Here is a 26,170-nt window from a genome sequence, read left to right as displayed (position 1 = left end):
GTTGTCCAGTCTCCTTGTCCCTCCTAGGTTCATTAGTATGCATAATGGAGGTAATTGTCCTTCCCCAAGTCCTCTCCGGCACCACCCACCTTCGGGTAACAGCATGTGGTCATCCCCTACTTCGGTATCACGCGGCCTCTGCATATCCACTAGTGTCGCTTGCAGAACTATCAGGGTTCTCAGCTAGATCATTGTTTTCCTCTATAGTACTATTAGTCTCATCAGATTCCTCTTCCTCTGTTGTTGCCCCATGGTCCTCGTTTTGGTATGAGGTATCCATGTCTTGTGTCTCCATTGCCAAGTTACGGTTCTGTCCGTGAGTCATCTAGTTGACCTCACCTCCACCTTGTTAGGCACTTGTAGTCACCATCCGTTGATACATGTGGGCATTATTACAAAGACCAAAAGGCATCCGTTCATACACTAGATTAGCCAAACCACGTGCAAATTCTTCCTGGCTTACTTCTTGCACCGCCCTCCGTGAAGTATCAAGATAGGCTTAAGGATCCTCTTGTGGGCATAACTCCACCATGTTGATCGCTAAGGATCCCAGGGCCCCCATCAAATCCAAGATGATAGCTTCTTCCTCGTCTGGTCCTACATGTTCCAACAAGGATGTCAAGCTCTCACCATCATCTCGGGTTGCCGTTGCATAGGTTTCATCTTGGAAGGGTGAGTCCTCCACGTAGGCCAACTCTTCTTTCCATATGGGTCAATCCCCAAGTGCCCATCACTCCTCCTCCACCCCTGGCTCCTCTTCAAAACCCTATTCTCTGAGTTCCACAGGTCTATGACGAGCCCTACTGGTAACCATATCTATTTCCAGGGATATGGATCCTAGGGCAACCGATTTGACCAATCTTGAATGGCCCTTCCTGACCACAACCATGGTCTACCGAGAAATAGAGGATACATTTGTTATCCTCGGTCATATCAAGTATGATAAAATTAGACAGGAAGGTCACTCCTCCAATCTTTATGTGAACACCTTTGACCGCTCCCATAGGATTCACCTTGCGTTGATCAGCCATGCACACTTGAAAATGAACATCATTTGTCAACTTTAAACCTAGTTGTTGGAGCGTACCGTTCGGCATGATGTTCACGGCTGCACCACCATCCAAGAAGACGTATTTCAGCTCCACCCCGTTGATTTCCACGTGAGCTTGGGACTTTGTTCGCATGTGAGAGCAGCATAGGCTGAGCAGTGATTTGATGTCATCCCATCGTGAACCGATACTGTCTCTGGTGTGGTCCTGCCATGAACAAATCCCTTTTGTCGACCTCCTGGCATGCGATTCAGGAATGCAATAGTCTGATGCTTGATCTGTGGGGACAATAGACAAAGTTATCGTAGGAAATTCATCAAATCTTTAATCAAAGAATAGGGCTGGACAATAGCAATAGCCTTTGTGCTCTCATCTGTCGAGCTTCTAGACGAGGGTCGAAGCTCCCGCGAGGAAGACAATGTAATTCTGAAATTTGAATCATTGTCTCATGTGGTGTCTCTTCCATTGCCTGCTTCCCCTTTTCCTGAGCACCACTAGGCCTCACCCCCATCTCCTTCTCTTTGTTGAGTATGCTTCTTGGGAAGAAAGATGATGGGCTTGCTTGTGTCTCTTTCTCACACTTCTGCCCTAGAGTCGTCACCTCCGTTGCAAACCTCACTGTTCTAGACTTGCGGGAAGGAAACTGAGGCGTGTTGCCTTCATCTTCAGAACTGGATTGAAGATCTTTGGTGACACTCTTAACCACCTCCTGGTACCTTGAAGGCATAGATTGATCACTTGGAGTTGAGGTACTTTTAGAGCTAATGACAAGCCTTGATGGTAGTGAAGCCCTTCTGGTTCTTTTTGATCCACTAACCGGAGAGGCCAAGGGTGATGCATTCCTAGGCCGCTGTCCACCTTGGAGGAAGGAGGTGGGGGTGCACCTCTAGTGATTGAGTTGATATTGGTCGGTGATGAGGCCTTTGATGTTGGTGCTGAGTCGTCCTTACTATTATCACGTTTCGTTTGTAAATTGTGACCTTGTCAAATCTCCCAACACTGCACCAATCAAATGGGGTTTGTCACCCTCCCCCACCACTACCATGTTAACCATGTTGACTTGAGATGTTGATTCCCATCTACCATTGGGACAATCTCTGGTGTAGCATTTGTGTTGCATTATGTACAAGAGGGTCCCCCGAACGGTTGTGTACAGTCATCTTGGTAGTGGCCATACTCGCCACATCTATAGCACATGATGGGTCTTCGGAAGTTGGTACCCCTGCTTGCACGTCCACGTTCACCTCGGAAACCACCCGTGGACCGCGTTGATAAGGGGATCTGTATCCACCCCCTGACATAGATAGTTGATACTATGCACAATAGAGCGGAGGATAGAAGTATGGAACCCCAATCTGATTGGAAGCAGGAGCTTAGAGCAAAGGAGGATTGGGAAGTAGTGGAGGTGGAATGTTAGGAGGGGTAGGTGGTTCAGATGCCTTCATAGGGACAGGGACTATGGGTACCGGGCCCGAAGTGGTCAGTATAGCTCTATTGACTGTAGCCACCAGAGGTTCACCGCCGGTAGGATATTCTAGTAGAAGCTTCCTCAACCCCTTAAGATACCTACACTCAGAAGCATCATGTCCAAGGATTTCACAAAATGTGCAAAAGGAGGTCGAAGTGGATACCTTACGCTTCGAAGTGCATTCCCAGTAACCATGGCCAGAGCTCTTGCACTCTATGAACCAGAGACCACTTCTTATCTGAGCTTCAAAGGGTGCACCACAGACCACTTCTTATCGTACTCACCACATCTGTAGCACATGATGGGTCGTGAAAGTTGGTACCCTTGCCTCCACCTCCACGTCCACCTCAGAACCCACCCCGTCAACCGCGTTGATAAGGGGATCCATATCCACCCCCTGACATAGGTGGTTGATATTGTGCATAGTAGGGTGGAGGATAGAAGTATGGAGCCCCAATCTGATTGGGAGCACGAGCTTGGAGCAAAGGAGGATTAGGAAGTAGTGGAGGTGGTGGAATGGCAGGAGGGGTAGGGGGTTCAGGTGCCTTCATAGGGCCTGAAACTAAGGGTATTGGCCTCGAAGTGGTCGGTGCAGCTCTGTTGACTGTAGCCACCAGAGGTTCCCCAGTTGGATACTCTGGTAGAAGCTTCCTCAACCCCTTAAGATACCTACACTCGGAGGCATCATGTCCATGAATTTCACAAAATGTGCAAAAGGAGGTCGGAGTGGATACCTTACGCTTCGATGGACATTCCCAGTAGCCATGACCAGAACCCTTGCAGTCGGTGCACCAAAGATCACTTCTTATTTGAGCTTCAAAGGGTGATTGTCCATCCACCCTTATTCTGTCTTTCAAACCCTTTTTTATTTCTTCTAACTCCTCCTTGAGGTGCTGCCAAGCCTGTGAACCCTCTTCTCTCGAAAGTTGGGCGGTCTGAGTGTGTGTTGAGGTGAAACTTAACTAGGACCGTTCCATCTTCACTGCTTCCCTAAGGAAGTCTTGTAGTGAGGCATGCTCGGGGAGTTTGTCAACTAGCCTTATAGCAATGGTGGAAGGTAATGCCTTCAAAAACCACCCCTTCCCCTTCATGACGGCGTCATTGGGTGGCATAGACATCTTCGCGGCTAGGGGGTTTCCATTTTCCGAGCAAAAATCCCCGAGCGACGAGCGGACAAAAGGTGGGAGGGTCCAAATATATAGGCTCAAGTCATTTTTGGGGAGCAAAAAAATCCAAATTATTTCAAGGAATATGTAAGTAAATGTGAAATATTGATAAAAAGATATAGATATAAATATACCTTTATATAATATACATATATAATGTCTAAGTGGTGACTTATTTACGACTTTCAAAAATCCTTTCTTTTCCTTTCACCATCAACAATCATGAAATTTTGAGCATATATCCTCTTTACAGTTCCTCAGGATGACCTAAGAAAAATATATAATACCTTTTTAATAGACCCTCTAAGTGTATTTTGCCAGAGGAATATGGTTTGAAGAGCTTGCCCCAACCCTATTCCGCCGGCGGAATACCCTTGGAGAGCCTACGCAGAAGGGGTCATAACTTTTGCTCCTTAGCTCAGATTGAGGAGCTGTAAAAGGGAAAAATGTTCAAAATCTCATGATCTATGCAATGGTAGGCTTAAATTTACACTTTTTATTGTTATAAAAGAGAAAAATTAAAAATTTCAAGATATATATGAGAGTTACAACTTCTCTCTAATTCATATTATGGTAAGAAGGAGTTCAATAGAGACCACATTTCCTTAAAAGTACTTAGGTTTGGAGAATTGGGAATATTTTGAAAATCCCTCCCTTGCCTTTCCATATTTGATAATGTATTATAGATTAATTTATGATCAATTATAATGGCTTCAAGTATGAGGTTTCCAATATCTTTTTCCTACTCATCCAAGGAATATGGTATACATTGTTATATGAGAGCTTCAAATATGGAATTGCTAAAGATTAGGGAAACTCTTTTAAATTGATTGAATTACCATAATCCTCAAAAGAGAGTATGGTAGGGAGGTATTTATAGGAGTTTCTAAAGTGTTCACTGATATAGATGATGTTCTCTAAAATGAGGGTTATAATGAAAAATAAGTAAGTATATGGTTCCATAAATGAGAAATTAAGAAAGAATTGTATATTCCTTTGAGAAATATACAAGCATGGTTGGTGTCAAAAATTATCGCTCGGACTTTTCTGCTCGTAGGTTTTTGCTCGGAAACTGTGTACATCCTTCGCGGCTAGGACCCTCATCCTTGTGTACATCTCTGAGATACTTTCGCTAGGCTTCATGGTATCAGTGGGACAGCTCGTGTGGACAATCATATGTTTGAACTTTTCCAACTTGAAGTGCGGAAGAATTCCTCCCTTAGGTCAAACTTTTCCAACTTTTCACAGGTTCACCCTCCCCAACCTATGGCCAGTTTATGGATTGATACCATACACACACTGATTGGCCATCTGGGCAAGCATGCAAGGATCCTCCACAGCACCTACAGCCAGTAGAGATACTTTTTTCAGAGTTTGGAGAGGGTCTCCGTTCTTCTCTGAGTCTTCTTCAGGGTTGAGGTGGCATTTTCAGCCTCCACCTTGGATTTTTGTTAGCTCCTTTTGAGCTGTTTTTTCTCTCATGCATGACATGATGTACTCCTGCATTTGAGCTTGATCTTGTGGCTTTCATTCATACTTAATGAAGTAATCTTTTTGAAAAAAAAAAAGAGAAAGTGCATAAGAATTCCTCCCTTAGGTCTGTCCAAGTATGGAAATGGTCAGGGGGAAACTAACTATACCATACATCAGCGGCATCCTCCAATGATGAGGGAAAGATGTGAAGGAAGGCATGCTCATTCTCCACACTTTTAGCTCTACATGCCGTGATAAATCTCCTCACATGAGCTTCCGCATCCTCATGGAGGTGGCCTTTGAACTCTTGAGTCTTCACATGGACCTTGTTGAGTAACTCAAGAAGTCTGGCTTTTTCGGTAGGACTGAGAACCGCCAATGGCCATTCCCACCTCAAAGGCTGAAGTGGGTGAAGGACTTGAAGGGCCTTCCAATGGAGCAATAATGATTGTGGGGGCTACGGAGGATGAGACAACACCTCCTGCGGAAGACCACAATGGGGAAGTCACTACTGATATAGACATAGAGCAAGTGTACACAGATGATACTGCATACGTAGAGGGCTTCGGTGTTGCAAAGGGAAAGGGTGAGAACATAGAAGATGGGGGGGTTAAAGAGGATGGGAGAGAAGTTGGGAAAGAGATGGACGGAGTTGAAGTCATGTTGGATGAGTGGGGAGTAAGGAAAGAAGGAGATAGTGGAAAAGGCAACATAGTTGTAGATGGAAAGGGAGGTGAAACATTCACTAGGTAAGGGCATGGCCGGAGCAAAAGTACCCCCGAGTGGGATGGATGTGGGAGTATAGCTATGCATAACATATGAGATTGCAACTTCACCAACAGATGTTGAGTCGGGAGAGCAGAAGGAGTCACCACTCCCGCAGAAATGGTTGTTGATGAAGACATCATTGCAAGAGGAGGAGAGGGCTTGTGTTGACCTTGAGTTTCAGAGGAGCCTTCATCCCTCGTACCTTCCTTTTTTATCCGCTCTCCGCTTTGTACTTCTTCTCCGGAGTCCCGATTTGACCACCACGGATCTTGTTGATCCAAGTCAATGAGAGTTTCAATGAAGTTACTTGCTCTGGCTACTGCTCCAATGGGTTCACTTTGTGCCCGTCGCCCTGAGGACTTCACAAACTTCCGTCGTACGTAATGCTTCTTGTACCGGGTTTGGTCTGCCGGGAGTCTTTTCTCCACTCTTCTTAAGTACCTCCTAGTTCTCTCACTAGCTCCTTCAAAAGTTTCATAACTACTCAGCATAAGACCTCTCTTTCTAGTACCCTAGAACACCGCTACACTCGTGCTACTCAACACTCGTAGTGTCCCACCGTGATCACCATAAACTGTATGAGGGGGGGGGGGGGTTCCTACCACTTCTGGAAGTATTACCAGAGGCCTAGGGCCATTGGTGCGAGGAGCAAGCAGGATGTGCCAACATTGTCACGGATTACGTGGGGCGAGTGTTGGTCGATGATGTCAACGATGTGCAAGTGATACAAGTGCAAGAGTGATGTGAGAAAGAGAAGGACTAAATGAAAACAAATTCACAAGAGCCTATCCTCGACATGAACAGAAACAGAACTCCAGCCACATGACATAGGGCATGACACATGTCTATCGCTTTAGGGCTAATTGATGAGTTCAATTGGCTTCTAGGGTCAACGTTGCATTGCAAAGATGAAGGGATGAGGAGATTACATTTGACATATGTGAACTTCCTCTAGTCCAGCTATCGAGTGAGTCAGATTAGTCATAAGGAACTGAATCCTATCAGCCATATTTAGTCCTTGTTTTTACTTTCTTCTTTTTACATATTGATGTTGAATATCCCTTTAAGATTCCTCACTTTTTCAAGATTTCCATATTGAAGATTCAAATAAGAAAGTAGGAGAATTTAAGAGAACCATAACACAAAACCAATCATAGTATTCCTACACCATGTTACAATGATACATACTCTTTTAAGCCTTCTGGATATGTAAGTGCTGTCAAAGGAGGTCTGACTTTGTCATGTGCTCTTTTGCCTGCAACCCATACAGGGTTCTCAAATCTCCACGAAGGCCGACCTTCAAACATCTGCCAATAATTTCTTTATTAAGAATTTCGAAAAAAGATGAACTTCTCTTCAATATTATCAATAAATGCTACAAATTTTACAATATTGAGCAAGGAATAAATTATAAGGGTTAGACATTGCACATACTCCTTAACAGTGAAGCAAAGGTCAATTGCATATATCTAGCACAAATGCACATCCATGATTGACTGTGAAGCTTACTTTTCCCCCCGTTGTGCAAGAAGGAGAAATACCATTGCAAAAGGATGGATTAGGCACATAATCCATACCAATTAGAGAAGAAATTCCATGTCATACCTATGATGATCTTAGAAAGTAAAGGACAACCTCTTCATCCTCTGAGGAAAAACATCCTCCTAGTCAAGGCAGGCCTAGAAGAACCCCGAACCCTAGACCAATGCCATCAGAGTGTGTACGATATCTGTCCAAATGCTGGCTAAAGGTATGAGCTGAGGGGACCAACGTGCCATCAATACTGTTGCAGATATTCAAGTTCAAGCATTCAAATTCAAGCCGAGCTGACCAGGTGACAACTATGTCACGGAGCTGTCCAAATGACAACCATGTCACCGGTCCGACCAGGTGACAACTATGTTAGGGAGTTGTCCAGATGACAACCATGTCACCGGGTGACAACTATGTCAGACATCTAACCAAGGTGACAACTATGTCAGACAACTCACCAGATGACAACCATGTCAGCGAGCTGGCCAAATGACAACTATGTCGGTGAGCGAACAAGGTGACCGCAATGTCACCATGTCAAGCAGTGACAACTATGTCAATTAGAGATAGAAATAACCGACGGCTAGCAAAATGATGTGAAGTCTGATGTGTAACTTGCTTGAGCTGAAAATCTAGTCCCAAGCAGACCATAGCTACTATGAGGCCCAATCCTTGTCTCTTTATCGAGAAGCCCAATTGGAAGATAGATGTGCCATCGTGGGAAATCCACAACTCTCTCCCATGGGGTCTCAGTCACTCCTCCGCCATGCGGAACATCTGGTCCCTCATCATGAGATCCAAAAGCATGGCGGTCCACTTCTCCTCTCCTGTGGAGGCCAAGTTGAAACCCCAAAAGGGATGAGAGGGGAAACCAACTGCTCCAATGGACCCCTCCTTTTGGGGCCGCAAGATCCAAACCGTCATCTCTAAGGCAAGAGAGTAATCATTTGGGAGGATGCCGAGGTAATTCCAAGGTCCAACCTCCAAAACTCGTACAAAAGCTACTGCCTTCGCCAAGGCCTCAACCTAGAGGATGAGGGGGCCATCTAGCTTAGTCTGCTCCTGTGCTAGGAGAGGGCCCTGGCTAAAAAATAACCGACTAGTGGTCAGAAGTAGATACCATAAAGGCCATGCAAATAATAAACGGATTGATTCTTGGACCAAGGAAGCATCATCAATCCAATGATCTCTACCCCTCAACTGAAAAACAAACGCATACCAAGAAGCTCTCTCAAGAGAAGTGCCACCTTTTGGGCCCGGTCCAAGAAGCATCATCAATCCAACGATCTCTACCCCTCAACTCAAAAACAAACGCATACCAAGAAGCTCTCTCAAGAGAAGTGCCACCTTTTGGGCCCCCCATGTTTAGCACGCTTTTCCCTCCCCATTCAGTCGATGTGAAGCTGAGCTCGAGCAGGCAGCACATCCACAGCCCGCTGTGGGTCATCCTGTCCTCCCTTTGGTGCACTTCGACTCCAAGCCGCATCTTCTTCAACCAAGGGAGGCACTATCCCGCTCGTGTAGGCAACTCATGGTCTAGGGGCTGGCATTCTCCCTTGTGCAGTTCACTTTTCTCTTCAAGTTCGGGAGCTTGCTTGTGGAAGAGCTTTGGGGTTTTTTACTTTGTGGCTGGGCCGTTTCTTGGTGACCTTCCTCTCATGAGCACCTTTTGCTTCTTTCTTCTTCTCCTTCTTTTCCTGCCTTTTGCGGGTGGTGCAGTTTATTGCTTAAAGCTAGTGGCTGGGACCTTGGTGGTGACCTTTGGTCTCGCCAGAGGGGCTCTATGGCAGCACCCTCGACTCCCCCAACTGTCAAAGTTCTTTTGTCGCCCATGGATAAGCAACAGGTATAGCAGGCAGTGAATCTCTTACAAGACATGGCTGTTATAGGCATGATAGTAGGCCTCTCTCCCTCTAGGAGCCAGATTCGGGATTGGATCTTTTCTGAGATGTCACAAATCCCATCAATTGTGTTTGATAGAGATTGTTTTCTGCAAACTATTGTAAGATCAAAATTTTCACCTACCTCTTCTCTGATCACAGTATGTCATGGGAAACTTGAATTAAGGCACATGAAGATTCAGTGGTGTACTATTCTAAGTGCTCAGCATGTGGTTCTTCTTGTGTTACCATGTCTGCTTTTTGTTGTACATCCATGTCAATTGCCTATTGAGACATAGTTACTGTTTCTTTTCAATAATGACCTCTGACTCTATGTAATCTTCACTTCAAGAGCACTAATTGTTTCTTGGCTCTTGGATGTGTTTGGTTCATCTTCTATTAAAATAGACTCTCTTAATTCAAAAATCGAAGCAGTAAAAATAACTTGTTTTGATATCTCTTTCCTCATACAACTCTCTTTGCAGTGCCTCCAGCTGTTCCCGTAATATTTAGAAAGATACTTAAAAGTCGTTTCACATAGTAAACACCTTAGGAAATTTCAAAACCAAAACCGTAATGTACCCCACAACAAATGACTGGCAAAATTACGATGCATTCCTCCCAAGACCGCCACGTGTACGTCCGCAGACGTGACTCCACGTATTCCTCCCAAGATCGCCACGTGTACCACTCCCCTAGGCCATTGACGGCCATGAATACAATGACTCATCAGAGCCCTAAATGCCCACTACCACCAGTCCATCAATACACATGGGAGTCTACCTATCGATACAAGAGCAGGGAGGATGGGAATACTTGGATCTGGCCAAATAAAAGTTTTGTGCACATGGGAGTCTACCTATTGGGACAAGAGTAGAGAGGATGGGGGAGTACTTGGATTTGGCCAAATAGTAGTTTTGTACGGATCATCTCTTGTAGGGATGATTACTATGGAGAGAGGTAGTCAATAGTCCGATCGGAGGTCGCTATCTATGGATGCGGTGTTTTCCTCCTCCAGCTAGGCTCCCCGGTGACTCTCGTGGAGCGGACCTATCCTCCTGGGACCCCATTTGGTTTACCTCATCCCTTGGTATCATGGCTTCACAGTGGAGGACATGGACTCAACGCACCATGTCCCTTGCTTCCCAGTGACCCTCCGCTTCCCGGGACTTCCGGGGGAATACAAGTCCATCCTTTCTTCCATTGGACGAGAGTGTTTGGCACACTTTTGGAGTACCCAACAAAATCGAAGGTGGCAATGGTGAAAGATGATGGGGTTCCTCGACTCATACTTATGGTAGAGAGCCCGGATACCCTCCCAGACATGATTCTCTTGGAGACTTTGGAGGGGGTACTCTTCCTCAGCGTCTGGAGGTTTCAGGCTTACCAGGCCAGTGTTTGAGGTGTAGGCAGATGGGACACCTAGCTCGAGATTGCACATGAGGCCAGCACTGGACTCATCCCTCCTCAGAGGCCACCTAGGTGGACAAAGGAGGAGTCTCAGAGACAGCAGCCAGAGTCGCAAACCCCCTGGGTAGAACATTCGAAGGGTAGATGGACTAAGGTGGGAAAAAAACAAGAGGAGCAAGTGGGCCAAAAAGAATCAACGACATCGTGCCAACCGTAAGAGGAGAGCACAGACAGCTACGCAGTCACAGGGGGATCCGATTGGAGGCCCACAGGTATCACATGATCCGGAGAGCGAGACATCGACCTCAAGACATCCCTCATGTCCCTCTGGAGGAGAGACTTCTCGCCCACTGCAGCCAAAGCTGGCGCCAGAGACTCCTAGATCACCAGTGCCCACAACCTCTCGGGCCCACTCCCCTCCGAGCGTGGAGGAGCCTGAGAGGACGCAGGCGCCTCCACTACAACACCCTTCCCAGGGGACAGTAGCAGGCTCCACACAGCCTTCTTCTCCCTCTCCCGTGGACCCACCAGCCTCCTCTTCGCAGGCCCCTCCCATGCCTTCCCCTCCCATGCTGCCTCGGCCTGCTCCTTCCCCGGTGATTACCCGCCCTTCCCCTCCAGCCCCCTCCCCTTCCCCTCAGTTAGTTGCAGCCTCTTCCTTGAGCACCTTGCCAGGCGTAGCAGTTGACCTCGCTTTCGCAAGCACGGGCAAGGCAAAGGTTCCCCGAGGGCCTTAACAGATGGCTAGAGGCTCCTTTCACAGATGAGGGGTTCTGGGAGGCCCTTCAGGCCCTTCCAACCCAGAAGTGCCCTGGCAAGAATGGCCTAACCTTGACCTTTTTCCAATGCTTCTGGGAGCATATCTCCACCCCTTTCAGACTAGCTTGCTAAGAGATCTTCGACTCAGGATGCCCCTATCTTGCTTTAGAACCTTCTTTTTTCCAGCCTCTTCCACTACAAGGAGTTGTCGGATAGAGCTTAATCGTGTTGAGTCGGCCTCCTCACGAATGGATACACATTCAGTCAATCCTTGACCGCTTCCACTGGCCACGAAAATAATTTTCTTCTCAAAAGACGAGTTGCAACAGCTAAGAAAGGATGTGGAGATAGAAAGTTCTATCTCGCTCTTCACTCGCATCCACGGGTCCCATCCTTCGAGATCGCAAGCCCAAGGACTGGATGCTTGCGGCTTTACCAGAAGACCTCACTCCTCACCTTTTAGATGTCGGCGCACTTGGTCGAGGCTTCTTCTAGGTGGTTTTCAATTCTCCTGAGGCCACGGCTTTGGTGCTCAAGGCTAATCCCTTGGTGCTAGCCTCCAAGAGGATTTTTCAATCAACTTTCACTCTGGGTTTGATCCTATTGCGGACAATCGGGTCACATATATCTTTTTCTGATTAAACGGCCTTCCTTAGGTGTACCATTGAAACCTTGCCATGACTGGTCACAGAGATCCCCCCCCCTCCCAAGCCTGTCTTCTTCTTCAACGGAGGCGGTTAAGGCTGATTGGGCGCCTAAAATTAGGGCCATTGTGTCTGACCCCAACATCATGGATAACCACATCATGTTTCAGTGACCACATGGATCTTTTTTTCTGCCAAGGGATAGAGATTGCGGGTAAACAGGATCAGTGCATGATATGAAGGACCCATGGGCACTTTGCTAGAGACTTCCCTGTTGGAATCACAAACCTTCTGTTGTGGCTTAGCATCAACTTCTGCATGGCTTTCTACACACCTAAGAGACACTTGGGTATTGCATAAATGCAAGAATTTTGCATGAAAGGCTACGACTTGCCTTCAGTTTTGACTTCATTCTTGCTCACTCCCTTGAACATTTTGGTGCGTCCTGCTTCACTTGATGGTCGCCTTGAATTTCTTGGCTGGGGGCACCGACCTATTGCATGAGCTCAGCTTCGTATGGGTATTCTCTATAAGCAACATGGCTTGTTGCAGAGGTCGTGGTAATTATCCCAGCAGTTGTGTGTGTGTGTGTGTGTGTGTGTGTGTGTGTGTGTGTTCTACTATGTTGTAAGCTCAAAGTACTCCAACAAGCCCGGTAGGGATGAGGAGGACCTGCTATGGTCTTTGTGTCGAAGATATTTATAAGCAATAAAGGTTTTCTCTTTGTTTCTTAGTTCAGATTTTTTCTAAGATGATTGCATGTGTGTACTTGTAGATGGAGGTGTGATTTTTTTAGTTGGTATAAGAGACACTAGAGTGGAGATGGAAGCAAGGAAAGATTTGGCCAAGCTCGTGGTCTTTACCGGGGAGAATTTTCCAGCATGGCATCTTGGAGTATGATTGTATTTCATGTAGAAAGGTCTCTGGTCGATTGTTGCTGGCACAGAAAAGAAACCCACCAAGAATGCAAAGCAAGAGTCTCCACACACATCAACTCAATGGGAGAGCAAAAATGAAAGAGAACTTGGTACTAGGGGACGTGCTCTTGGAAACAAGTTCCAACTATCACTTCGATTTTTTTTTTTTAAAGAAAGAGACTTCTATTAAGTAAGAGAAAAAACCCGCGAGAGCAAGCTCAAAGCGGAATACATCATGAAATCATGAGGATAAATTAAAAAACCCCCTCAGAGTGAGGTGGAAAACAACCAAGGCTGAGGCTGAAAGTGCCACCTCAACCCTGTAGTAGTCTCAGAGAAGAAAGGAGAATCCTTCCATTCCTTGAAGAAAGAAGCCCTCCTAGCTGAGGCTGCACGGGAGTCTCCCTGCATACCTGTCCATACGGCCATCAAAGTATGTACAGTGTCTGTCCAGATACTAGCCAATGTGTACGAGGGATGAACCTGAGTACCCTCCAAAGCCTCTGTGCATCTGGCTCTCCAGATATGCCAGGATGCTATGCTCGCTAGAATCTCCCAAGAAGTATCCACAGAGGCATGTACAGCTGTAAAAGGAAGGTGTGGTACCACATCCAACGAACGGGACTCAGTCTGATGATGTCGAACCGAAATGGCCCGAGAGGAGTCAAATCTCTCATAGAATACCTGAGGCCCTGTAAGAGAAAGCCAAGCCACTGAGCCCCATGTCATAAAGAATGGGGAGTGGGCAAAGTGACTGAAATCCGGGCTACCCCCATCCAAATCATCCTCGCCTGAAAAGCAGAGAGGCAGCGAGGGCAAGTAGGGTCGGCTCCGAACTTGGACATCCAAAGGTTCACTGCAATCCCACCATGTATAGAGAGCCAAAAGAAGATAGTGATCTTTCTATTCCTGTGGGATTTCCAGAGTCTCCTCCAGAAGCACCTCTGCAGATCCGCAGTGATATCAAATGTCTCCCAATGAGGAACTCTGGAAGGTCTGCAACCTCTACTACTGAGCTGAAATCTCCTAGCATTACTGACCGTGTAACGAAAGAAGGGGATGCTCTTCTCTCGATGCCCTGCGTCAATCCACTCCCACTTTCCGAGGTCCCACTGCAAATACCTGATGGGAACTCCCCCATAGAGCCAGAGCCTCCAAGACCCGATGGAGAGTAGCTGGGGGTCTGGGTCTAGGAACCACTCTGAATCTAATCCCTGCACCAAAAGACCTACAACCTTGATAGGCTGAAAAGCAGACTCAAGCAAGATGTCCTCTGTGGACCTGAGCAATCTGCCACCATCTTGGACACTAAAAACTAAAGCATCCTCATGTGCATCTCGAAAGGCCAAAACCTGAAGCGGAACACCACCTCTCGTAAAAGTACCTGCCTAAGTGGAGGAAGTGAGTGGCATATCATCTGTGTCTACCCAAACCTCTAGAAGGGCTGCCTCACTCTGCAAGATCCTCCCTGCACTCCCTCTGAGATGTCCTGTCAACCTTTATTCGGTCTCCTCTGGAAGCCTGCGGAAAGCTTTCCAAGACCCCATAGATGATGCAGGTCCCCTCTCCCACCTGGACCACTGCATGTAGAGTGAGGCACCCAGTGGTCTGCCATGATCATCTAAAATACTGTCATTCCACAATCTCTTCAAGAGAGGAAGGAGGAATCCTCCGAAGAGTGCTTCTGAAACTGGCCCAAGCTTTCAGAATGGCAACCATGAGAGGGGACGAAGGTGATCTGAGGTGTGCTCTGGTGAAGATCCACCTAACACTGCTCATCCAGTCTACTTCTGAAGAAGGTGTGCACCTCTGTATGCTGCTAATAAGAAAGTCCTTCCATGGTTCCTGCCCTGGCATAAGTCCCCGCACCACCATCTTGCAAAGTAAAGCTCTGCACTGTAAATCTGGATCAATAATATTGAGACCCCCTTCCTGTGTAGGGAGGATGAGGGTCTCCCAAGCCACCCTGGCTAAGGCATCTGCTGTGCCATCAAGCCCACTCCAAAGAAAATTTCTGATCGGTCTTCTGAGCTGAATGATGCAGTCCCTAGAACGGCACCAACATGAACAAACAAACCAGGCCGTGGCCAAGAGGACCTGGTTGACCACCACAACTCTAGAGGCAAGATCCAACTTGGCTGAGCTGGCAAAAAGAAGCTTCCTCCTGATGCTCTCCAAAACGGGAGCAAACTGCTGCGTGGAAGAAATATCCAAGCCGACCTGGCAGCCAAATACCTGATAGGCACACCCCTCTGAACCCAAGTGAATCCTATGTCAAGCCCCCGAACTGGAGTGTCCTAATCACTGATCCAAAAGCCATTGGATTTATGCCAATTTATCTGCGCCCCTGCCGCCAAGCAAAATAAATCCAATGCTGTCCTGAAGGAAGTGAGCATCTGTGGAGTGGCATCCAAGTAAACTGCTGTGTCATCTGCCAACTCATTGTCAAGTAGCTCCTATTCCCTTCTGATGGGAAGTCTCAGCCCAAATATGTCAGCTTGAGATCTAACATAGATACTCATAGCTTTGGCCACGAACAAAAAAAGGAAAGGAGCAAGGGGGCTTCTTGACGGACTGATCTCGAAATCTGAAATCTCTCACCCCTTACCCCACCAATAAGTACCTGGCTGTGGGCTGATCTGTACAAAGAGGAAACACCTCTGATCCAAGCATCAGTGAAGCCAAAGCGTAGAAGGGTGCCCTCCAAAAAACCCCAATCTACTCTGTCATAAGCTTTCTCAAAATCCAAAAGTAGAATGGCTAGATTCTGGCCACTCTGCATGGCCCACTCTGAAGCTTCCCAGAAAGAGAAAATGTTATAAAAAATGCTTCTGCCATGCACAAACCCCGTCTGAGTGTCATGAAGAAGATCAGGGAGAAGGGGCTGCAATCGGAGGCTGATTGCCTTGGCCAGAATCTTGTAACAAGTCCCTAGAAGTGTGATAGGCCCCCACTGGGACACTAAATTTCTGCAACCTCCTTTCGGGATAAGGTGGATGAGACCCTCTGTAAGCGACCCAGGCATCTCGCCAGAGTCCCAAATGGCCTGCAGGGCTGAGGTGATGTAGTCTCCAATCATATCCCAAAATGCAATGAAAAAACACGAACCTGGGCACTTGCCCTTGTGAAGGGCTGAAAGTGCAGTCTTGAAGTCTGTGTTGGTGAAAGGTGCATTGAGCAAAACATGCATACCCGGATTCACCAACACAGGGATGCTCTGCCAAATAGCTTGTCTAGCATCCTCTCTATCATGTGTCTCAGGATCAGCAGTAAGAAGGGTGGCATAGAAATCTAAAGCTATGCGTAAGACATCATCAGGCTCTGTCTGTAAAACCCCATGTGAGTCAATAAGTTGGGATACACTCTCTCTACTATGTCTAGGGCCAAGAGTAGAGAAAAAGTGTTTATTGACTCTACCACCCATCTGAATCCAGAAGGACTCCCGTGCATGAAAGGCATACTCTGCTCTCTGATCAAGCAATATCTGCTGATGAGCCCTTGCTGCAGCAAGGCGCTCCTGAATCCAAGCATCTGAAGGCCGTTTCTGCTCTTCCCTCTGCAAAACACCAATCTCACGTATGAGAATATCTCGTCTCCTGGTACAAGCAACTCAGCGGTAGAAGTCGCTAATACCAGAAAGGGCAACAACTACATGTGATGGATATGGCTGCCCACCCTGGACATGAGAAACCCATATCTACAGGGCTGCCTCTGTAAGGTCCTCCTCTGTGTAAAAGGCATCTGGAATCCTGATGCTGGCAGACCGGCCTCTGAAGTGAGGCTCTGAGATAGCCAGCACAATAGGAAAGTGGTCTGAAGTGGAAACCCCAGCAGCAATGCATACCGATCCACCTCTGTCTAGTGCCCAATCATCTACATAGAATCTGTCAATGCGTGCATGAATAGGCATCTGCTGCCTCCTATTCGACCAAGAGAACAGGAGGGTTTGTGGCTGAATAAGAAAGGCATCGTCCAACCAAGTATCTTTGCCATAGAAGTGAAAAAGTAAGGCATCCGAAGCTGCTCTCTCCAAAGAGTGAAGTCTGCCTTCTCTACCCACTTTTTTGTCTGACGGTAACTCAACCATGTTAAAGTCACCTCCAATCACCCATGAATCCGCAATGGGGGCCCAGGAGAGCAAATCCTTCCACATAAGGACACGTTCCCCTCCAATGTTGGAGGCATACAGGTTAAGGAAACCAACCTTACGCCCTCCAATCAAAAGAATAATCCACTGAGCTCTAGAGGGAATAATGACTCCGTGTCCAACAACTAAGGGGAGAACCGACTGCGAAACTGAAATAGAAGTGCCCCCCCTGGTGCCCAAGGCAGGCGACCAAAAAGTATGGCCAGAAAGCAACTTGCCTGACTTGGCACAATCTCTAGAATCCAGTTTTTGCTCTTGAATAAATAAGATATCAATGGAACCCCCAGTAACACCTGGATGAAGCTGATCCCAGATCAGCTGTCTACGGTGGCGATGTGGGATGCCACCTAGGCCCTGTATGTTCCAACTAATAATCCTCAACGACGGGAGGATGTAGAGTGGAACACCTTACCCGACCTAGTGGCGGAAACAAACCCCTCAACAGGGGAAGACCTCCTGCTCGAGGAGGGAGGAATGGAACCAAGTGGCGGAAAATCAACAGGGGAAAGAACCCTGCCACCTGAAGAAGAAGCCCTGTCAATAGGAAACCCAATCACTGGCTCCCCAAAAGTAGCGGGCACAAACTCCTCCTCTGGGAAATCGAACTATCTGCCAGGGCTGAAAATGAGTTCCTGTGAAGCAAGCTAGACACCGCAGTGCGAAGGATCCCTTCTGAGGGAAGAGGATCAATAGTGTAAACCATCCCCTTCCCCCTATCCAAGGGAGGAAGTGAAGACTGCTCTCTATCCTGTGTCTGCCCAGCCGCGGAGACCTCTATTGCCTCAAGAAGAGCGTCTAGCACCGCTGGTTCTAGGGAAGAAGCTGCAACTGGGGAGGAGGTCGAAGCTTCAGTGTCTCGGACTATGCGAGGTGAGACTGGAGGGACAACTCGAGGTGAAGCAGAGTCCACTAATGTACCCTCGTGAACTGAAGGAGGGATCTGCACACGTGCCGGAACCCACTGGAGAGCGTCGTGTGCCCCTAAGGTAGGTGGGGGTCGAGAAGCAGGTGATGGACCTGTACCACCCCCCTGTCGAGGCTGAGGAGCAGGTGCTGGACCTGTACCACCACCATCCTGAGGAGGACCGCCATGCGAAGGCCGAGGAGCAGGTGCTGGACCTGTACCACCCCTCTGTCGAGGCCGAGGAGCGAGTGCTGGACCTGTACCACCCCCCTGTCGAGGCCATGGGACGGTAGCTGTACCAGAGGGCTTTTTGGGCCTTTTCTTCTTCCTGGGGCAATCCGTGGCAAAGTGTCCAATGGTCCTGCATATCCTGCACTGGTCCTGTCTGCCTGAAATCTCCACTCTCTGGCGAAAAAAGGAACCATCCGAGCGCTGGATCATAACATGATCCATCTTGAGGTTAAGATCCTTACAGAGGACCCTAACTCTAGGTACCCCATCAGCCTTGGTTGCCTCTGCTGCAGTCAATGGCAACCCAGGGAGGGGTGGGATCTCAGCAACCGCCCCAAAATGCTCCCCAATAACAGAAAGAAGTCGATGGTAAACCTGGGGAAGCTCGGGAAATCTGATGAAGAGCGAAAAGATTTTCTTATCTGCCTCCACTGGGTCGAAACCAATATGAAAGGCTTCAAAGAATATCTTCCTATGTCCCAGGTGTAAAAACTCAGCTTTGAGCACAGTGCTCGCAGCCTCTGGAGTGTCAAAAACAACCTGGAAAAAACCTCGTCCCAGAAGACGAACATCTAACAATCATGGAGTGAGGTCTGGGGGGAGAGCCGCAAGCATCCAGTCTCTGGCTTGGGATCAGGAGGGGTGAGACCCAAAGATGCGTGCTAGCAATGTGGTAGAGCATTCAATCTCTACATCCTTCTTGAGCTGCTGCAACTCGTCTTTAGAAAAGGTAATAGTTTTCGCGGCCGGTGGAGGTGGAGTAGGATTGGCTGACAGAGTATCCATCGCCAATCCAGGTGAGGAGGCCGACTCTGACAATTTGGATGCTCCTTTCGCTCCAAAAAAAGCTGCGGGAGATAGGGGGTAGAAAACAGGGAAAGGAGGTGAGGAGGGAGCGGGGGAAGGGGCGAGGAGGGGAGGGGTAGAGGGGAGAGGCTGAGAGGCTGAAGGGGAGGGGGCAGGCTGAGAGGGAGGGAGGGGGCAAGCTAGGGAGAGGAGAGGGAGAGGAAGGAGAGGCACGAAGGAGGCGGGCTGAGGGGCAGGGAGGGGGCGGGCTGAGAGGAGAGGGAGAGGAGGGGGAGGAAGGGGGCGGCGGCAGGCTGAGAGGGAGAGGAGAGGGAGAGGAAGGAGAGGGGGCGGCGCAGGCTGAGAGGAAGAGGAGAGGGAGAGGCGGAGAGGCAGGGAAGGGGCGGCGCAGGCTGAGAGGGAGAGGAGAGGGAGAGGAAGGGGCGGGCTGAGAGGCAGGGAGGGGGCGGAGGCGCAGAGGCTGAGAGGGGGAGGAGAGGGAGCGGGCTGAAGGGAAGGGGGCGGGCTGAAGGGGGAGGAGGAGAAGGGAGGGAGGGGCTGAGGGAGGGGGAGGGGGAGGGGCTGAGGGCAAGGGAGAGAGGGAGGGACGGGCTGAGGGAGAGGGTGCAGCAAGGGAGCGGGGAGGAGCAACAGCTCTCAACTCACATTGTGTATCACTTGAATTTGACGAAGATAGCAGCTGAAAATTGGACAACATTCCCCCATTAGGTTCTTGCAGTGGGACCTTGAGCAATGGGAATGGATTGATGAAGGGCACCAAGAGAAGAGCATCCCCTTCTTTCGTTACACAGTCAGAAATGCCAAGAGACTTCAGCTTAGCAGTATAGGTTGGCAGCCTAGAGCTCCACATTGGGATTCTTTTGGGATTCCTGCAGAGATGTTGGTGTAAGCAAACTCTAGGTTGGTCAATATTAGAGCATGGTTGAAAGGAGGGACTGGATCAGCCACTTGTCACTTGCATGGCTGGCTGCATGGAGTACCTTGAGAGAGAGATTAAGGGCCGTAGTCTCTCCTGTGATCACGGGTTGCTGGTAGCGCAGGTGTCTCTGGAGTTGGTGCACTTGATTATGCCTTGGAAGCCGATCGTGATGAGCGTGGCGACGGTCTCCCATATAGTTCATGGCTCGGTGCTTCTGTCTATCAATTGTTGTAGCTAAGTGTGTGTGAGTTGTAACTCCAACAAGCTCGGTTGAGCTGAGGAGATGAATAAAGCTGTCGCCTATGAATAAACGAGACTGTTTTTCATATCTTTCACTATTATTTCATGCACTAGTTGCTCAGCTCTTGGAATAGATAGCGATCTCTCTTTTTCTTACTGCATGCAATAGTTTTATACGAGCTAAGATCTATCAAGAGATGCAAAGGAACTTTTGGAGGAGGCTCTGGAAATCCCTCAGAAATAGAAAGATCACTCTTTTCTTTTGGCTTTCTATTCATGGAGGGATTGCAGTGAACTTGTGAGATCCAGGTTCGGCGCTGACCCTATCTAATGAATTTTCTTATATGGCAATGAATTTCGAGTATTTTACAAACCCTTTCGCCTTTCTCTTCTTTTGTTTTAGTGAAGGGGGGTCCATTATGGTTCGCTTTTGGTTCACCGATTTGGAGAAGCACTCTTTTGTTTTTGTGTGACTCAGTTTTGGTGAAATTTGAAGTTCATGTCTGTGCCCTAGCGTTCAGTTTGAGGGGGGTATTCGAACCACAAACATTCAGCTGTGGTTTACCATCAATGTCTGCATGGCGGGGTACACGCCTAAGCAACACTTGGCTGCAATGAGTATTGCATGCGAGAATTTTGCTTGAAAGGCTACAAGATTCCTGCCTTCAGTTTTGACTTCATTCTTGCTCACTCCCTGAAACATTTTGGTGTGCCATGCTTCACGTGATGGTTGCCTTGGATTTCTCGGATGGTGGCACTGACCTATTGCATGTTTAGCTCACCTGTGAGCTCAGCTTCAACTAGATATACTCTATAAGCAGCATGGCTTGTTGCAGAGGTCGTGGTGATTATCCTAGTAGCTGTGTGTGTGCGTTCTACTATGTTGTTTCTACCCTTGGATATTGAGAAAGCTTATGACAGGGTAGATTGGGGTTTTTTGGAGGGCACCCTTCTTTGCTTTGGATTTTCACTTGCATAGATTCTAGGGGTATCCTCATTGTATAGATCAGGCCATAGCCAGGTGCTTATTGGTGGGGTCAGAGGAGAGAGGTTCCAAATTTCTAGATCAGTCCACTAGGGATCTCCTTTCCTTTTTTTATTCGTGGTTGAACTGATGAGCATCTATTTTAGATCTCAAGCTGATATCTTTGGGCTGAGACTTCCCCTCACACGGGATGAAGAAATTCTAGACAGTGAGTTGGCAGATGGTACTATTGTTTTTCTGGATGCCACGACACATACGCTCACTTCTTTCAGGACAGCCTAGACAAGAGGGGGGTCTCAACATCATAGATTCGGATTTACAGTGCAGGGCCTTGCTCTCCAAGATGGAGGTGAGGGGACTTATGCCACGACAAGAGCCCTGGAAGGATTTCTTTATGCACAGCGTACTGTGATGCATGCCAACTTTCGGAGGACACATGAGTTCAGTACGCGATGGATTTTTACTTCAGCTCACGTCAGGTCTCACTTGTCCCCTCTTATGGTTGCTATCTTGAAGGCTTGGGCTAGCTTCAAGAGTACTCTTCAGAGACTTCTCCCTTCCTCCTAAAGAGATAGACTAGCAGCCTATCATGTGGAACGACAACATACTTGATAATCATGGTAAACCACTTGGTGCCTCTCACTATATACAATGGTCCAAGTGGGAGAGGGGTCCTCTCTCTTGTTGTACGCTGGGTCTCGGTCATGGACTCCTACCAAGAGTCACACCTGGGTCACATCATGGTCACATAAGCAACATGCCAAGGTGGTTAGACCTTGGTCACACCTAGTCGCACCGTGTTCACATGTTGGTCACTCGGGAGCGATTAGTACATGACTTGGACATGACTTGACAGTACATGACTTGGCCTCAAATTTCTTGGAATTTGATCGTCTAAGTAGCATTATGTTGGAATATGGCTTTCCGCCTTACAAGGTCCCTAATTAGCCAAGTGGCAAGATCATTTCTTTTACAATGTCACGCATCACAAATTTTCCCATTTTCAAGGTGAAATCTTTGGAATAGTCATATGATGGGTGGAGTAAGCGACCGACCTTGGTCAAAGTTGATTAGAGTGAAGTACTGGCGCACTAGAATGTAGCAGTTAAGAGAGTGCACATGTGCACAGGCGGTATACATGTTGGTGCACATGGGAAGCAGTCCAGAAGCACTTAAAAGGTATAGGTGGTGCACCAACCCTTGCCACCAACTAGTGTCAGGAGCACATGGAATAGACAGAAGTACACATGGAGCACTTGATTCACTAACTCAGAACAGAGGCCGGAGAGTTGTAGAAGCCATCAAAGACAACCAATAGGAAGAGGGAAAGGGATTTCCAGCGAAGGGGAGCAAATGAGGAAAAGGTGAAGAGGCGGAAACGGGAAGAAAGGGGGCATTCTAGCGGAGGGAAAGGGCGTGAGTGAGAGAGAGAGAGGCTGGAGTCAAGAGCTCGCCTCGTGTGTATCTTCTCCTAGTGTATCAGTCATCTGGTGTAACTCTCATGATGAGTGTATGATTCATTCCTTCTAATGAACTATGCTTCTTCCCATCTCTGCTCGCTCCTCTAAGATCTCTTTCCATTGTGTTCTCCCCCCTCCTCTCCCTTCACCTGGTATAACGGACCTTGTGTCATGTGGTTCGAGTTCTGTTCCGTTCATGTCGAGGGTTGGCTTTTATGATTTTGTTCCACTTTGGTCTTCTTCTTGCACATCACTTCTGCACTTGAACCCTTCGCACATCGTCAACACCATCGAGTGGCACTCCCCCATGCACCATCTATGACACCCATGGGACGTCCTACTTGCTTCTTGCACCAGCGGCCCTAGGCCTCCGGTAATACTTCCGGAAGTGTTAGGAACCCCCCCCTCAGACAGTTTATGGTGATCACGGAGGGACACTGCTGGTGTTGAGTAGCACAAGTGAAGTGGTGCTCTAGGGTCCTAGAGAGAGGTCTTATGCTGCGTAGTTCTGAAACATTTGAAAGAACTAGTGAGAGAACTAGGAGGTACTTGATAGTGGAGAAAAGACTTCCGGCAGCATACCAAACTCGGTACAAGAAGCATTACGTGCGACGAAAGTTCGCGAAGTCCTCAACGCGAGCACAAAGTGAACCCATTGGAGCTGTAGCCAGAGCAAGTAGCTTCATCGACACTTTCATTGACTTGAATCAACAGGAACCCTGGTGGTCAGATCCGGACTTCAGAGAAGAAGAAGTACAAAGCGGAGAACAAGTGAAAGAAGAGGGTACGAAGGACGAAGTCTCCTAAGGGACTCATCAAGGTCAAGGCAGCCCCTCTCCTCCTCTTGCAACGATGTCTTCATCAACAACCACTTCTGCCGGAGTGGGGACTCCCTCTGCTCCTGACTCAACCTTTGTTGGACAAGCTACTACCTCATCTGTTATGCATAGCTCCAGGTTCCTAGCAAATCTTTCTTCCACATCTATCCCACTCGGGGTTACTTTTGCTCCGGCCATGCCTTTACCTACCATGAAGGTTTCATCTCCCTTTCCATCCACACCTGTGCTGCCGTTTCCACCACCTCCTTCCTTCCCTATTGCCTACTCATCCATGACTTCAACTCCATCCCTCTCTTTCCCAAATGCTCTCCCATCCTCTTTAACCCCCACATCTTCTATGTTCTCACCCTTTCCCTCTGCAACACCGAGGCCCTCCACGTATGCAGTACCATCTGTGTACACTTCCTCTATGGCTACATCAGTAGTGACTTTCCCATTGTGGTCCTCCGCATGAGGTGTTGTCGGTGTGGTCTCCTGCTCTAGAGCACCCACACTCATTATGGCTCCATCAAGACTCCCTCTAACTCTTGCATCTGCTTCAGCCTCTCAGATGGGGATGGCCATTCTCTATCCTGCAGATAGAGCTAGACTTCTCGAGCTACTCAACAAGGTCCACGTGAAGACTCAAAAGTTCAAAGGTCACCTCCACGAGGATGCGGAAGCTCATGTGATGAAATTCCTCACAACATGTAGAGCTAAAGGTGTGGAGAATGAGCATGCGTTCCTTCACATCTTCCCCTCATCATTGGAGGATGCCGCGGATGTATGGTATAATCAATTTCCCCCTGACCACTTCCAAACGTGGACAGACCTAAGGGAGGAATTCTTACGCACTTTCAAGTTGAAAAATTTTGAACATATGATTGTCCAAGAGTTATCCACTGATACCATGAAGCCTAACGATAGTATCTTGGAGATGTACACAAGGATGAGGATCCTGGCTACGAAGATGTGTGTGCCACCCAATGACACCGTCAAGGGGTGGTTTTTGAAGGCGTTACCTTCCACCATTGCTATAAGGCTGGTTGACAAACACCCTGAGCATGCCTCACTACAAGACTTCCTAAGGGAAGCGCTGAAGATGGAATGGTCCTAGTTAAGGTTCGCCTCAACACACACTCAGACCGCCCAACTTCCGAGAGAAGAGGGCTCACATGCTTGGCAGCAACTCAAGAAGGAGTTAGAAGAAATCAAAGAAGGTTTGAAAGACAAAACAGGGGTGGATGGACAATCACCCTTTGAAGCTCAGATAAGAAGTGATCTCTGGTGCACGGACTACAAGGGTTCTGGCCACGGCTACTGGGAATGTCCATTGAAGCGTAAGGTATCTCTTGGAATATGAAGCCAAAGTGAGTCTAAAATTAGTGTTCTAGGTGTGTTTTATAGTCTAGTGAGTCCTAGACATGCCACGTGTCATATTGGGAGGTATCCCATATACACTATGGCTTTCTAGAGTCTAGTGTCACACTTTATAGTATTGTACTTGTCTATTGTCTATGATATCAGTCAACATCAAGCAGTATTTTGGTTATCATTGCCCAGCACTTGTTCTTTCATTTTCCTTTCCATTTTGCTTTTCATTATGCTTTCCACTTTTCCATTCCGTTCCTAGCTAGCTACTAGATCTCTTCATATGGTATCAGAGCCATGTTCCTAGCCCTGCTCTCTCTTTCCCTTTCCCTTTCCCTTTCCCTTTCCCTTCCAAGAGATTGAGGTGAGGGAGGCCAATGAAGCTACTCTAACTCCTTCTCCTTGGAAGGCTGCCGTCTTCTCTCCTTCCTTGAGCATTGAGTCTAAAGGTCCTCTGCCTTGGATAGTCCTCCTAAAAAGATGTATTGGTTTTTCTATTTTGGTGTGTGGCTTCCTAACATGTCCTGTTATGAAGTCAAGGGGGATGTACTATGGGAGCCATGTATTGGCATTGATAGGTCTATTTGTTTATCAGGCTTGGCTTGAGAGTTCCAGGATGTTGGTGCATTGGTCTCCTAGACCTCTGAGTTGATCATGCATCCATGCATGATGAGTCTCTGAGCCATGCTAGATGAGCTTTCTATGTCATGCTCACTAGTCTCTAAGCCATGCTCACTTGCCTCTGAGATTGTGTGGGAGCCACGTCTAGTTCTAGATCGGCATGCACAATTTTGATGACCGTCATTGTCATGTTCTGTTATTGGTTCCATTCCAGTACTCTCTCACCTTGCCTTCATGGGGGGGTATTGGAATATGAAGCCAAAGTGAGTCTAAAATGAGTGTTCTAGGTGTGTTTTATAGTCTAGTGAGTCCTAGACATGCCACGTGTCATATTGGGAGCTATCCCATATACACTGGCTTTCTAGAGTCTAGTGTCACACTATATAGTATTGTACTTGTCTATTGTCTATGATATCAGTCAACATCAAGCTATCTACATGTGAGTATTTTGGTTATCATTGCCTAGCACTTGTTCTTTCAATTTCCTTTCCATTTTGCTTTTCATTATGCTTTCCACATTTCCATTCCGTTCCTAGCTAGCTACTAGATCTCTTCAGTATCCACTCCGACCTCCTTTTGCACATTTTGTGAAATTCATGG

The 26,170-nt window shown here is 47.7% G+C and overlaps 1 protein-coding gene across 4 annotated transcripts in view; it reads right to left on the bottom strand.

Moving 5' to 3' along the window:
• The window catches only part of LOC147886393 (serine/threonine-protein kinase VIK-like), a 265,479-nt gene that overhangs the window by 45,774 nt on the left and 193,535 nt on the right, over window positions 1-26,170 (bottom strand). For 3 of the 4 annotated variants that reach the window (XM_087395887.1, XM_087395890.1, XM_087395888.1), the window contains one exon: window positions 7,113-7,231. The exons of the other annotated variant lie outside the window; for it this stretch is intronic. In XM_087395887.1, coding sequence (XP_087252013.1) covers window positions 7,113-7,231 — 119 coding nt within the window. The remainder of the gene's footprint in view (window positions 1-7,112; window positions 7,232-26,170) is intronic. 4 annotated transcript variants of the gene reach the window in all.

This window comes from Dipteris shenzhenensis, chromosome 24 (genome assembly GCF_047967505.1).
Source record: "Dipteris shenzhenensis isolate YYH24624 ecotype China chromosome 24, Dip_SZ_1.0, whole genome shotgun sequence".
NCBI classification, from domain to species: domain Eukaryota; kingdom Viridiplantae; phylum Streptophyta; class Polypodiopsida; order Gleicheniales; family Dipteridaceae; genus Dipteris; species Dipteris shenzhenensis.
The sequence above is the reverse complement of the archived record's forward strand: the minus strand, read 5'-3'. Positions and strand labels throughout refer to the sequence as shown.